This window comes from Botryllus schlosseri, chromosome 10 (genome assembly GCF_051294905.1).
Source record: "Botryllus schlosseri isolate E-star chromosome 10, Bs_hap1, whole genome shotgun sequence".
Classification (NCBI taxonomy): Eukaryota; Metazoa; Chordata; class Ascidiacea; order Stolidobranchia; family Styelidae; genus Botryllus; species Botryllus schlosseri.
In genome coordinates this window covers 27,550,544-27,566,469 of record NC_137245.1, presented here as the reverse complement: position 1 = coordinate 27,566,469, position 15,926 = coordinate 27,550,544, and the positions used below count along the sequence as shown (strand labels likewise).

At 41.1% G+C, this 15,926-nt stretch overlaps 1 protein-coding gene across 1 annotated transcript; it reads left to right on the top strand.

The window, feature by feature from the left end:
- Window positions 1-8,064: 8,064 nt before the first annotated feature.
- Window positions 8,065-13,779, top strand: LOC145448427 (tyrosine-protein kinase yes-like). The gene is made up of 11 exons (XM_080326818.1): window positions 8,065-9,209; window positions 9,517-9,616; window positions 9,870-9,968; window positions 10,464-10,567; window positions 10,835-10,987; window positions 11,252-11,410; window positions 12,468-12,601; window positions 12,787-12,909; window positions 12,972-13,245; window positions 13,308-13,453; window positions 13,534-13,779. Exons 1-11 carry the CDS (start codon window positions 8,990-8,992, stop codon window positions 13,594-13,596), a joined length of 1,575 nt encoding a protein of 524 aa, XP_080182944.1. The 5' UTR covers window positions 8,065-8,989; the 3' UTR covers window positions 13,597-13,779.
- The last annotated feature ends 2,147 nt before the right edge of the window (window positions 13,780-15,926 follow it).

Here is a 15,926-nt window from a genome sequence, read left to right as displayed (position 1 = left end):
TCGTTCCGCTTCGCTGAGGCTGGAGTGGAGATTTGTTTTGCGTAAGCGACTGTAGGAATTCTGGCAATCCAAAAGCTATCTTCCCGAGCGCAGAATTTACTGAATCTGGTCTTGATCGAAAGCTACTGTCGCACCGATTCCGAAAATATAACATACAATATGATCAGGCCCTGATCCACGTAGAATTCGCTCTCCAAGTCTGAAATATCGGCATTGTTCAGAACAATCGGATAACGCGACACAATGGCCATAACAATGACCTGTTACGACTCTCCGATTGTTCGAACAATGCCGATATTTCAGACTTGGAGGACGGATTCTAGGTGGATCAGTGCCTGATCATATTCTAATTTATATTTTTTGGAATCGGTGCAACAGTAGCTTTAGATCAAGACCAGATTCAATAATTTCTGCACTCGGGAAGATAGCTTTTGGATTGCCAGAAATCCTACAGTCGCTTACGCAAAACAATTCTCTACTCCAGCCTCAGCGAAGCGGAACGAAGCTGCAAAATCGGTCGTTGCCGACGGTTTAATTTCTATAGTTAAACCATTCGCGTGACGTTTTAATATCGGCCCTGCACTCATTAATATCAAACCATGCAGTCAAGTTATTAAATGGAATCTTAAAACGGTACGATCGTTCGAAAGTATAACTGCGGCCTGCACTACCAGTCCGTCCGACGGAATGCATCGAACAAAAATTAGAATTTACGTCACTGAGAATCTGGAATTGCAACAATGTTATTCACGCGCAACGCGCCGTGTTAGTAACGAAATACACTACGCACTTGCCTGCCAAGTAACATACGACCACTCTCCAATATTTCAAGCAGACAATAATGATGATTACAAACGCGAAATCGCGCATCCAATCAGTAATTGTCTCATGCGGTTTCTGGCTTAGCGTTGAGTAACTCGCATCGCGGCGATTGTTTGCAGAATAAAACAGCGATTTTGGCGGCATTGGTGCATTCCCCGATTTACGTTCGCGAAGTATCATTAAATCGCGCTCAGCACAAAGAGAATTTTAAAATATATTAAAATCTCTCAAAATTTGGGAGTCAATTCGTTAGTTCAATTTGCATGTCGCCGGCCACCAACAAATACTAATTGAATTACTTGTTGACGGCTGGATAACAAATTTCCTTCTACAGCCGCAGGTTGACCACCCCTGGGCTAGAATTAATTCCACTTCCGGGCGCATGCCGCGATCGCGGCGATCTTATCAATAGAAATCCACTGTCTACCAAATGCCTAATATTTTAAAATTCGATATTATTGTTCTCGATACGAGTACATCCAATAATCAAGTTTATCGGAATATAGAAGGTCCCCCGTTCAAACGAATCGAATAAGTTCAGAATTTGTGCCACCCAGATCTCATGATACATCAATATTTGACAATGGCATGACATGGCCTATTGCACGTTAATAATAGCGAAAGGAAGACTGAAAAATGACATTCTGCGACAATTTCGGAGTACGAATGTATCAAACAGACAACAAGAAATATAGATGATGACAAATGAGAAAGCGTGTATTCTAAATAGTATAGTGACGAATGGGTTTTGGGTCTGACACCGTATTGAGTAGCTTTCGTTGCGCCAATTGCTTTCTCATTATATCGGTGTTTACGCTGTATTGCTGCATTGCCCGATTCATGTCACTCGCAAAGCCTTGCTAGAGAAACGAATATGCGCAGAAATGGATTCCAATCTGCAGGCACACATTAACACACCCTCCAATTTCGCGCTCCGATTACCAACACAATCACGAAGCTAGCTAGCTCAAGAATGGTTTTGTAAACGAATATTGGCGCAAATAATTTAGATTTTAGAGAAGCATAACGTCTAATCAGGCGCCTAGTCGGGAGAGGAGATCTAGGACGGTGCTTATCAGCACACGCTAAGCGCGTAGCCAGTCGGAAGATTATAGTGCTAGGAATTTTTCAAATTTACCAATATAGCATCAATTCAATTGGACTTAAGTAGCCTACATGTGTAAATGGCGATCATATAATCTCTTGGTATTGACGATTTTAGGCGTATGATAAGCTTGCCAAAGAGTCGGGGAGTGCTGTCAATTAGCGCGCGTATTACGCAGTCTCGGGGACAGTTTTCGCAAATCAAAATATCCGAACTTGATGGCACCGATTTCAAACCTTTGTCGTCTTAGAGAACTCAAACCATGATACACATCTTCTGATCATTACGTTCAAGTATTAGCGGGAATCAATTACGCACTTTAAAGTCTGTTTGTATAGCGATTCGATGTTATTCAGTTTTGCGATGTCGCCTTTTAATCAATATGACATCAAACAATCACTAATTAGCGTAAACTCGACCACATTGTCTTCAAACCAGCGAGAGATAGGAGCCAAAGCATGCTAGGCCCGACACGTGATAGTTAGGCCAGCAATGATAACGTGCACGCCAGGCCGAAGCCGCCAATGCAGATGCGATTGCGTACTGCGCAGGCAAGCGATGATATAGTGTGAACTGAGCCTATTGCAGATGCGATTGTTCAAGCCTGCGATACCAGGCTTGTTCGAGACGCGATAAAGCAGGCTAGCGACGAATGCCACGCGCTCGAGAATGAATGACCTAATTTCGCGACCATCTCGGCGGAACATCATCACCGACTCTTCTCGCTAATTGACAACACGGTTTTCGCAAGTCAGCCGCGCGGAACACTGATAACACAATTATTGAATTGCAACTGAATATTAGAGTTAGAATGATCATTTCAAAATGACGGGGTTTCGCGTTTCAAATAGGGAAGTTGGACCCCCGAAACCACCGTGGCTATACGTGCCTGGCACACGCGCGTATCGAAATCGAAGACGTCTCCAACGAGGTCGCATCGATTCGCCTGATTACTAACTACTGGTCACAAATCACTTGGGCGTTTGAGCATTTCGTACGAGCATTTTGTACCTCGTAAGTCGGCGCCTATGGCTGGGTCAATACACAAATTGTTTCAAGTCAAGTCATTTTTCATATTTAAGAAAATGACTGAGTCACCAACAAAATCACTACTCGAATCAAGTCATGAGTAGACACATGATTAGACTGCTGATAACCCTGCATAATGATGTCAATGTGGAGGCGATTCTTCGCATCGGTACAAAACATTGTTGAAATGCTGTGTATCTTATGCAGTGCAGGATTCTTGTTTGTTTTATACTCATACTGTAGTTTTCGGAATCTTCTGGAACTTTGGTTGCTAACTGTAATTCTACCCTGTGATTGACGATCACTCATGTGGATGGGTTTCTGTATCCTCGATTTGATACTGTGTTTTATTTTGATCTTCACGATTTCACAATATTCGGAAGTGACTCTTTTCCTTGGAGTGTGATTTCACCAGCTCTCTGTATGAACACTGAACAGGTTTCGTTGTGTATTAGTCAGCTGTGCGTGAGTTGAACTGATATCATCCAATATTAGACAGGATGATATACATTCAGAACTTCGTCAATCTGCATGCAACAGACTTAGACAGCAGAATTTACATTCCATTAAATCTCGCGATCGTCAGATATATATAAGAGAGGAATGCGCCGGTGTAGCGAATTTGCGTATGAGATTACCGCAGTGTTGAGACCAATATTGCGGCCACCCTACGTAACAATGGAATGACGAAACTATAATTCGCACTTTCTGACCTTCTATGTCAGGGGCGGCCAACCCGTGTCCCAAGACGTAGTTCTAGAAATTAATTATATTTAAAAAAATAAATTACTCAGGTCATTTATTATATGAACTCGCAAGGCCAAGCAAAAATTCAAAGTCTGACTGCGAAATTTTGGTTGTTGATTACTAAAATATCAGTTCCGACTATACTAGGGTTGCATCTAAAAGAAATGGTGTTTAAAACACTGTTTAAAACATGTTTTAAACAAAGCCTTTTTAAAAAATGCTTCAAGTTATATAATTGTGTAAATACTTTCCAAAAACATGTTGTATGAGCCTACGGACGAAGATTACCACCAAACAGAGGTGGTCAAAGTAGTCAAGAAGGCTACTCAAGTAGAAGTAGAAGTAGCGACGAAAAAATCTACTCAAGTACGAGTAGAAGTATTATTTCCTCCGTAAGCCACCTAAAACTACTTGAACTAGAAGTAGAATTGAATGACTTTAAATCTACTCAAGTAAGTAAGTAGTTTTAAAAGCAGTCTTAATTCTTTCGCATGGAATGTCAAAAGCTGCAAATTGAGCTATGCGGAAGGTGTAGAGAGCTTGATTCGTATTGATGTATCCCAGGAGGCATCAAATTTCGACAGAATAAGCATTCTTTCGCATCATGGGATGCAAATCGTGGTATTGATATGAAAATGCGATACTAACCCTTTGTTTACTAGAAGACTCCGTTTTAGAGAATATCATGGCATGGCGCCCTACCTCATATTATAAGGCCCCAAGTTTAGGCGAAAAGCAATACGGAGAAGTTGTATCGCATACGGTTTCAACACTTTGCGCGATTAGTATACGTTAATAACAAATATTGTGGATCTAGTGTAGCTTTATTTTCGAAAAATAGAGGCATTACTACACCTGTGTTTATGCTTCAACATCTATGTTCTGCCGACAAAAGAACTGAAAGCAATCAAAACTCAAAGTATGATACTCCGAGTATCATACGCGGGATTTAAAGTGAAATACAAATACCACTTGTAAGAAGCGGAAAATATATTTCATGTCTTTTGTCCATAAAATTTCGAAGGTGATCTGCTAAAACAGGCGTAACGTTCCAAAAAGCTGGAATTTCCAGATTAGCATGACACATGGGCCGCTAGATAACGATAGGATATGTAATTGCTAGATTTCGAAACGGTAGTTTCAAACATTATGGTGAGCCATTTTTACTGTGATGAAATATTTGATATGGACGACAATGAGCGGACCCATAAACAATCTGGTACCTAAATAATATTCACTGATACTTTCGTGAAAGCATATTTGTCACTCCGTAACTACTGTACGCGAAACGTAACAAAAATTTTGGCTTTACTTGACTTTTATGAATATTAAATGTTGGTACTCCGTAACCAACTGAAAATAGCGAAAAGTAAGTAAGTCACAAAATATTACGAAGTAGAAGTAGAGAAAATCAGATCTACTTGAGTAAGTTCCATAAGTAGAGGGAAACTACTTGAGTACTTCCAAAAAGTAGAAGTACTTCGTTACTGATCACCTCTGCCACCAAATGTAGCCGACGTTTACGATATGGGATGGTTGGAAGGTTGGAACCCTCGAAATAGTTGGTTCAACAGCTATAGTACGTAGATAGATCATTGGTACGGAATGAATGTCTTGAAGATGACAATACGGCAGCCGACCGTAAAATTTCTGCAAGACGATGTAGTCCTGGTTAAAAATATTTTTGGTCCAGGAGTTGTAACCCTATTTCTAGGGATGGTGTGAACGTGAGGTTCACGTTCGCGTTCTGTGTGTGAACCTCGGAAATGTAGAGGTTCGTGTTCACAACAGAACCTTGGTAGGTTCTGCACTGTGAACCTTTTTCATATATTGCAATTTTCACTTCATTATAACATCATTGGTTCAAATTTATTGCATTTTAACTGCGGGCCACTCCATGCATGGCGCTGGCAGCATTAAAAATCAACACTAAACGAGCATGCACCTTGACAATCTCAAAAGTTTTACTTGCTTTGTTACAAAAGTTTGCTCGAATTATTTAGCTTTCCGTTTGTGAATATTTAGTGACTCTCTGCTGTGAGCTTGACCCGCAATCACACAACACGTAGTCAGCGAAGGATGCTTATTCAACCAATCAATAAGATTGATATCGTTTTCTGATGTAAAAATTCTAGAAGGCGTACGGGGTCAATCTTGACTTCATATCTTTACTGCATCATTAAATCCAAATCCGTGCGATAGAGGAGTTGGCTACTGTTGTATAACTTCTTAATGAGGTAATATCGGTAGCAAGTATAGAAACCCATTTTACACTCTGCTCAATATCAATGTAGCAATACTCAGACACCGAATACATTGTCCGGTCTGGCCTCGACCGTTAAGGAATAAGCGTATATTCCCTGGTAAATCCTCGTCGAAATTGTTGGCAAAGCGACGAAAGATCTTGATTTTATGGGAGTATTATATCCTTTGATTTCCCCAGTTGATGCATTTAGCGACGTTTAAAATGCCAATATGTACTTCAGAATTGTTGCATTATGTGGCCCAAGTCGTCGCTAGGTATCGTGTACACTGTACACATTAATAGGCTATCACTTCATTGAAAGATAGGGTTGGAATTAGCAATATGATGTCACGTGACGTCATGAGGTTCACGTTTGTGTTCACACAGAACCTTTTAAAAAAGTTCGCGTTCACACGAACCTGAACCTTACAGAGGTTCACACCATCCCTGGCTATTTCGTCCAAGGAGCAATATTTACCCTATATTTTCAAGTCTTAATATCAATCCACTATGACGTCACAATAATATGCGTGACGTCATGACTTAGAAAGAAACAAAACAATAATAATAATATTAATTAAAAAAACGTGTTTTAAACAAGGGCCTTGTTATAAACATGTTAGTTTTAAATTTATTTTTGTTTTAAACACAACCCTACCAGGCCCGACGCATTGGCGTATCCCGGGGCCCGACACATTTTTCGTATAGATCAGTGGTTCTTAACCTTGCCACCAGCGCCCCCCAGGGGGCGCTGGCGATTTTGAAGGGGGGCGGAAACGCTCAGGGGGCGATATGGGGGGCGCTGGGCTCAGGGGGGCGGTATGGGGGGCGCTGGAGAAAAATGGCTTCGCAGTAGATGATGTGGTGATGGGACATATCCTTAATGAGTATTCAGAGCAAATTAACAACGAAAACTTCGTTACATATAGCCTTCAAAATACATATAGGTTTAATTGTCCATGGGCGCCTAAATGACTGACACTGAATGTTCCTGTCTTGGCAATCTAAACAACCGGAAGACGAATTCCATCTGGCAGGGAAAAATTATGTGTCAGTGAAAAAATACCAATCTGAAATCGTGTGCGTCTTTTAGTTTAGTACGATTGGGCGACAGGGATATTCCTGTTGGGCGATATCCCCGTTGAGCTATTCTATATTTTTTGATATTGCAGACAGGGGGTCACGAAATAACATCATGCAACGAAGTCATACCAACGGGTTCGCCCGCCCGAATATGTTTAATTATTAATAACGGGCTCTACAGTTTCCAAGAAACCTCACAATGTTCGCTTCAAGTTTTGATGAGTCTGCGCACACTCAACAACTCACTGCGCTGACCCTTGGACAACAGTGCGTAACGATTAAAAAAAGGTAATAACTCCGGATTTATTGTGTGCAACGTAGATTTTCTGTGCGCAGAGACCGTGTCAGCACTGCGCACGTGCGCAGCTTAGAGGGCACATTGCACCTCACTCAGCTCTACCGGTAAATGTGTTTACGTGAGCAGAGAGAGGATAAAAATTGATCTCAACTTACATGCAATTCCCGATGATATTGACCAATTCAATCATTAATTAGTGAAATTTTTCGCACTTCATGCGACTAGGCGAGAATAGCTGCCTCAGTAAATGGACACCCAATGTAGATACCTAATAGGCTATCAGCAAATAGCGGACTGCCTAATGGGGGTCTGGGAGTGAAGTCCCCCGGAAGTTTGGTTTATCACCCGATGGGGGCCCAGGACCAACTTTTTTTGTTTGGGGGGGGGGGGCTGACGAAGTGCTGTTACGGCCCTGGTAACGAATAATTGTATCTGCAGGCACGCCCGAATATGTTTAATTATTAATTACGTGCCCTTTATTTTCCTATACAACAGCTCACTCAGAGCTACTGGTAAATCTGATTACGTGGGCTGAGAGGATAAGAAGTTTATAGCGATGTGATTACCACCTAACCATTCATCCATTATAGAAAATTCTGGTACCTAGGGCGACCAGGCCACACAAACTTTGCTGACCATCGAAGTCACGCCATGGGATTCGTGGGGGCGAAGCCCTCAGAAGTTTGGTTTATAACGCTATGGGTGCGCAAGGCAATCGTTTTTACGGGGGTGCTGTTACGGCCCTCCCTCTTACTCATTGTCTTTATTACATTCCTGACAATATGAAGTTGGGGGGCGCTGGAGCACAATAATTTTTGAAAGGGGGCGCTGGAAGAAAAAAGGTTAAGAACCACTGGTATAGATCTTTGTATATTTTACAATATTTCGTGGCGGATTTATTTAACTTGAAATTTTTCTCAGCATTTCGCGCGATTTATGGTCACTCGATTGTTTGCTTTTAGTATCGGTAGCCTACCCCTTCCTAAAAATTAAAAATAATTCCAATTTACAGAAACGAATCTAACTACACGCGCAATTATTAGAGAACTTGTCGTCCAACATGCAACTTCGCGTCTGCACTCGCAGAAAGATAGTCGGCGATAAAAGTTTTGCACAAAACGACTGACGCATGTTTGCCGAAATCTTCGATGTTGATATTTCCAAAGCGCTGAATAATCCTGTCCTTGCCAAATGGGCCCAGCGGTATACAGAGGCGACCCGCAATATATGCAAGTACAATATGATTGAGCGAATGCATTCATTAACTCGCTGAACAAATTTCGCGTGATTTTCATGACGTATAGTTTTGTTATTGATTTTGATTCGTAAGATAAATCTTGCGTTCAAAACCTAATCCGGTTCACTCCTATCGGAAGACTTAAAAAAGGCCATCAACATTTAAGTGACCCGCGCAATGGTTCGTAAATCTAATGTGACCCTCTGGCCGAAAAGGTTGGCCGCTCCTTTCCTATGCCATTTAGCAACAGCTGACTTGCAGCTCATCCCGTCTCGAGTTATATACCGCCGTTACTTCAAACGGTCCCTCAACTTGTCTGAATTATTTCATGTTTCAAATAGACCCTGTTTATTAGTAATGATTACATGCTCCAACCAAAGGCTGAGTGGAGTGTTAGTAATATTGACGATCTAGAATCCGCTGATGTTTTGTTCAGGTAAATTCAGTAAGTTTAGCGAAGTCTATTTTGCTAATTGGGGCAATATGCCAAAGATCCATAAGTTCTTCAGAAGTATTTTCAAGAAAAAAGACGCAGATCAGTCGCAGTCTGCTAATGCGCATCAAAGCTGTCCATCTGGGCACCCCAAGAATCAATGGAATCAACCGTCAACCAATGATAATTCTACACAATTAAATCGGCAAGGTATTGCTGAGTATCACTTTTTTGTTTGGTCAGATGATTCATTATTTAAACTGATGGCTTTCGAAAAATGGCTACATTCCATTACAGGGCATTTCAAAACAAGTTGGCATTGTGTTGTTGATAAATTGGTGCAGTAATATTCTTTGCGGATCCTGCTGCAATTATAGGGAGGCAAAGTATCACTTGCGTTTTATAGACAACGAGTCTTACTCGGTGTACTTTCATCAACAATGATCCATCTCCTTGTTGACTCTGATGAATAGTAAGTAATCATAGATGAATCACTGATGAAACATATCATGGACAGGTCACGCACCTCGATTTGTTGCATTGTATGATTATGACGCAAGAACTGAAAGTGATCTTACGTTTAAGAAAGGCGATCATCTGTTGATTCTCAACAACACGTAAGTCACTTCGAGCTTGTGAGAGATGATACTCTGCTTGAGCAGGTGTCCATTATACGGTGTGCTCGGATTTAACAGTCCTATTTATTCATTCACTGTCACAACCTACTTTTTATGCTACTTCGTTCGTATCGGCCCTTGTTAAATACAACACTGATTAGTGATTACATGGTATCACAGTCGCTGCTATATACTTAATCCTCATCCGTTTAGCTAATTGCAAGCTTTCGTTAATTTTGGTTCTTGTGTTAAGTGAGGGTGACTGGTGGAATGCCAGGACACTAAAAAGCAATCAGGAGGGCTACGTGCCGAGTAACTACATCGCACCGGTTGGAGGACTGGAATCAGAAGAGTGAGACTATCACTTCGACATGGATGTTTTAATAATCCAAATGAATAAAAATTTAACTGAAATTTAATATTTTATGAATATTATTATGTTCCATGACTTTTTTCGTTATTGGTAACTGCTGCATGCCGACCTTTCTTGCGGTTTCTATTTGCATGCTCTTTATGAAGCTATATTCCTTGTTGACGAATGTTCGGTTTATTTCATAGGCCTCGTATAAATACAAAAGTTGAGTACCGTTCCGTTTCAAATAAGTAGATAAAATATGTTAAATAGCTGTATTATGAATACGCCTACTTGAAGATGCTGTAATTGTCGATTACAAATCCCGATTACCCCATGTCCGGTTGTAATGCGTCAATGATTGGACCACAATCCAATCGTGATATGAAGGCTACTCTCCGTTATTGGAAATATCTTATGAATTTCTGTTTTCACATCCGCCAATACAGATGGTCTTGATTAATAATAATTCAAAATTCAATTTATTCAAAATAGTTGGTTCTTCGGAAAAATTGGTCGTAAGGACTCAGAGCGTCTGCTAACCAGCCCTGGCAATGCGAGAGGTACATTCCTGATTCGGGAAAGTGAATCTGATCAAGGTAACGGCATACATTCTCCATCAGCATGCATGAAGTGACTGTTGCTTAGTGTGAAAACAACAAGATCATGGAAACGATATTTTCGTATGAACCTGTATTTAGCACATAACTGCTGCGTCCTTTTTGTGGTCAAATTAATTTTTCTGTATGCAGTGATATTACATTCTTGCTGATTGTAGAAATAGTCCATGACTGCACTGTTCGGGTTATCAGCCCTAATCCTGATGGAGGTTTGCTAAATTTGACTCGCTATCTTATCAATTCCAGAAACGTTCTCGTTAGCTATACTGGAATCTGAAGATGCGTCTCGTGGCATTTGTGTCGCGCATTATCGTATTCGTAGACCTGACAGCGGGGGATTTTATATTAATGCGAGGGCGCAATTCGATTCACTGAAGAGTCTCGTTGAACACTATATGGGTGAGTTGAGTTTAACTGAATTATGAATCATTCGAAATCAACATCCAGGTAGTGCAAGACGCACAGTATTAGGCAAATTTGTGTCCTTGTCCTTGCCTATTCATTATATCGCAATTTTGTGGTGCTTTTGATTCGGTACCAATTTCAATATTTGACTGACTGAGGCTATCTCACTTTATTTTGGCGAGTCAAGCAAACTCACGTCTGCTGGTCAAATGCGAACGCTACGCATAAACCCTATCAGATTTCTATAATGCCGCGTAGGCAGTCCGGATGGTCTGTGCTGCTGTCTGACGTCATCCTGTCCGATTGCTGAAAAGCCGCAGACTATGGGAATCGCAAAGGATGTGTGGGAAATTCCGAGAGAACAACTTAAACTGCAGAAGAAAGTGGGGGCCGGAAGGTTCGGAGAAGTTTGGAAAGGTATTCCTTAGAACTGGGAAGCAGAGATGGGGTAATCGTGATTTGTAATCATAATCAATACCGACTAGGGTTGCAGTTAGATCAACCATGGTCCTTGTTTTCAAACGATGACGTCACGAATCTGTAATTGTGACGGTACAGTGACATGACATTACCAATTGAAAATATAGGGTAAATATGGCTCCTTCGACGAAAAGGGCTTCCGACCGCTGTCATAGACAGACCAAAAATATCGTTAACCAGGACTACACAATACACATCGTTATTCAGCATTTTTATGGTCGGTAATCATCATCAGCAGAACACCCATTCCGTACCAATGACCTATATCTACTTGCTATAACTTCGAACCGACGACGATTTCGAAGGTTCCAGCCACTCCATATCGTATACGTCGACTATAATGGATGCAGATCGTCCGTATAGGCTCATACTACAGGTTTTTCGAAAGTATTTACACAATTATATGTCATGATTATACAACGTTTGAAAAAATAAACAATTATTTTTCAAACAGAGTGCTTTAAAACAGCGTTTGTTTGAAATGCAATCCTAATAACGACCAATAGGCCTACAGCAGTGCAAGTATTGGTAATCGATTATAGTTGAAAAAATGAAGAAAACGCCACCACCTATTGATCTCGCTTCCCATGACATGCCGCCCTATTCTTGTCGCTTTCTTTTTCCATACTGTCTTCTTTACTTTCATTCAGTGTGCATGCCTCCTCTTTACTTCGCCTAGGCCAAGGTGGGTGTCTGATTCCATAGACAAATCCAAGTCGCTTCGACATCTTCCTGTCTATTCATTGTATCGCATTTTTTGTGGTGTATTGAACTGATAAAATTGATAATAAACCAATGATGATGATGATGACCTTGTCCATCGGCACATGTAAGCCTATACATCACACACTCATGTTTCATGCATAGCCTATATATGCAGTGCACAGATCGTGTGTATGTTATATCACGATTCTGCGTAGCGTATATGTCGCAAAAACGTCAAGGACAAAGTATAGCACGTCCTATTCATGTTTCTACTCCTGATGGAAAACAGGTTTATGGAATGGCACGACAGAGGTGGCCGTTAAAACATATAAACCGGGCATGAGGTCTCCGGAGGACTTCTTGGAAGACGCCAAGACCATGAAGATGCTGCGCCATAATAACATCGCCAGTCTTTATGCTGTGGTGAGAAGATGGAATTGTTTTGATCGATCGGAGCTACCCTTTTGACGCATTTTCAGCTCAAAGTTGTAATATATGAGCAGGCCATAACGCATATGCAAAGACATTGCTGAAACCTTGTCACATTTGTTTCGATTAATGAAGCATCAACCGCAGCCGAGCCCTCTACCAACTACGGATTTCTGTAGGTTTCAGCGGAACCGATCTGTATCGTGACTGAATTCATTTGCAACGGAAGTTTGCTTGATTATTTGTGTTACGGAGACGGCAGGACTAGCAAATTACCGGAGCAAATCGACATGTCTGCTCAGGTCAGCATCTCAAGTGCAATACTTATATAGTTGCTCTGTTGTCAAAGTCCTGATTTTCACAGATTGCTGCCGGTATGGCGTATGTCGAAAGAATGAATTTTGTCCACCGTGAAATCCGTGCTGCTAACGTACTTGTCGGCAAGCAACGAGTTTGTAAACTGGCCGATTCTGGCCTAACTCGTAGCCTAATTGATGACAATTGTACCGTTCCATACCCAGTCAAGTGGATAGCGCCTGAAGCCGTGCCGTATGGTCCTTTCACCAATAAGTCGGACGTGTGGAGTTTCGGAATTCTGCTAACAGAAATAGTCACAAAAGGAAGGATGCCTTATCCTGGTAAATATGAAGCTGGTCTAATGTTGCTGTCGCCGACACACAGAACAAACATTTTTATTCAGGTGTGATTCACAGAGAACTGTTGGACATGATAGATAGAGGATACAGAATGCCGAAACCACAGGCTTGTCCAGACTCGCTCTATGAGTTGATGCTGCAGTGCTGGCATAAAGACGACATGGCTCGTCCGACTTTTGAGCATATCCAGGTACGTTTATGCTTCACAGTCGTTGTTTTATCTTCTGTGAGCAACCTGCTACTTTTTAATTCGTCCCATTTCTTCTCCAGGGCTTCCTCGAAGACTACTTCACTGCCACCGAACCAAAATATAGAGAAGCCGATAATTTATAGAGAGAAGCATAATTTGAAAGCATAGTTGAACCAATTGGCTTCAAGCCCATATCGAATTGCTGCTTGTTTATTCCAGACCAATGCTGCTGAGGATAATTTTTTTACTGTTCGACACAGTGTTACGACTTCTTCTTTCTGTCGCTGTGAATTGTACGTAATCAAATAAAACGAATTTTTATTTTCTGTTAGTAGCAAATGCTTTAAAAGGCAATGATTGAGCACATACGCACATTGGAAATTTTGGGTATAAACTATTAGGTATTGTCATTACTCATTGTCATTACGGATTGAAACTCCTAATCAAGGAATGTTAGGACGGTCTCGACCCACGGGTTAACTTTCTTGAATTTGAGCCTGTGCCTTTTAAACACGAATTATCATTGATTAGATCTTCGAATCGAATATCGATCTGAATTTTCTGAAACTTTTGTGATGTTTGCATCATAAGTTATATGCAGAATTCCTGTAGATTAACGAATTTTATCAGTTATCGTCAGTATATTCATCTCGTAAAGATCGTTTTCATTTCAAATATATAGTCAGCCTCTTTTCTTCCTTTCACTTTTTCCTGTTGTTTTTTGTATTTTTTTCTGAATTGTAATTTTATGTAATAGATCTGATTATGAAACAAGCGTTCAGCTCACACTTTTACTGAACCCTATTCATCGCCACATGTATAAAAAAAATCTTGGTAGTTGGTTGACGTTGTGGTTGCCGTCTTATGAGATTGTTCTAAAATCCTGCTGCCTCTGAGAATATTAGCAGATGAACAAGTTTGCGGTCATATTTTAGGGAATGTTTTATTAAACGCTGCCTGTTTTGGTCACTCATGGTCACGACCAATGTTCCCTCTAAGCTGCGCACGTGCGCATATGCGCAGTGCTGACACGGTCTCTGCGCACAGAAAATCTAACTCGCGCACAAAAAATCCGAAGTGATGATTTTTTTTTAGTCGTTACGCACTGTTGTCCAAGGGTCTGCGCAGTGACTAGGTCAGTGTGCGCAGACTCGTCAAAAATTAGAGGGAACATTGGTCACGACTAATGACCCATAGTGGTGCAAGTCAGCGTTGGTTCTTTATGTGTTAGGGCTGCAAAGGCGGAGATAATAATCTTATTGCCAATCCGCGCTAACGCAATATTGAATACGTCAGGACAACGTTTTTGATTTGCTGGAGCTGCGTGTAGGTGATGCGAACAAGATTCTTTATATAGGATATACTACTTCTGGATTTTATAACGGTTTCTTAAGTCAGTGGTTCTCAACCTTTTTGACCTAGCGGCACCCTTTGAACATGAAAATTTGTTCGCGGCACACTATAAGTACAGTGGTTCTCAACTTTTGAGGCTTTTACGGCAACAGCAAACACCAGAAAACTTAGCAGCACCCACAGTCGTACAGTGGTGGTCTCTCACGAAGTACTTCGACCTTTTTGGAGCACTCTAGTTGGCTGCGTGCTCTGCTTCAAAAAAGAAATTACGGTATCTTGTATGTCTACGGACATGTCACAAATACGTCTAGGAATGGTGTCATAACTATGGCCTACAGTGGGAATCGCTTTCAATTCCTCCGCAGCTTTGGTCCCAAACAGTTTTTACAATTCTAGTACAAGCCGGAATAATAACTGCATTCGCTTCCGTGTGAGGTTTGGAAATTTGAGCTATTACCTTCTCTACCACATAATTGGCCTATAGTGATCTCGTTGAAACTTCAAACGTTTTGGTAAACGATTTACATTGGTGTTTTCACTCATCCAAAAGTCCTTTGTTATAGCTCGACGGTTTGTTAGACAAGTGTCTGTCCATGCCAATCTTGCATGACAGATAAGGCAGTTTAGCTCACACCAAGTGAAGCCCATACTTAAATAACTGTCGCAATATAAGCTGATAACTGATATCATTTGATCAACTTTACTTCTCAATTCTCAAATTCGTCACCATTAAGATGACGTTGCGCTGCAAACCTATAACGACAGTGCCGGCATGCTGATTAATGGGATTAATGTGGATATATGGCGCTATGTTTGTAATTCGAATTCGTGAACGTAAACATCACTTCCGAAGAAGTTCGCATCTTTTCTCGCTGGTGATTAGGAAAACGATGTGGATTTGAAACCTGCATTGTCACACAGGCGTCGTCATGTCTGCTTTTCTATGCGATCAATAAGGTATTGTGCAAAACTCAATTGAGCCTTCAAGGCACGCGACATGTCTGGTAAAGCGAATTCGTGGGGGCTATATTGATTGCATGCGGGCAGGGCATGACAGCAATTTTTATTTGTCAAATGTACAAACTTCACATCGAGCCGGATTTGGATTATTGATCGTTTG

Excerpts from the sequence above, each read along its gene's own strand:
- LOC145448427 (XM_080326818.1), top strand. The coding sequence starts at position 8,990 with ATGTTTTGTTCAGGTAAATTCAGTAAGTTTAGCGAAGTCTATTTTGCT. Across the intron at positions 9,617-9,869 it reads CTGTTGATTCTCAACAACAC|TGAGGGTGACTGGTGGAATG; the intron begins GTAAGTCACTTC and ends TCTTGTGTTAAG. Across the intron at positions 9,969-10,463 it reads GGAGGACTGGAATCAGAAGA|TTGGTTCTTCGGAAAAATTG; the intron begins GTGAGACTATCA and ends TATTCAAAATAG.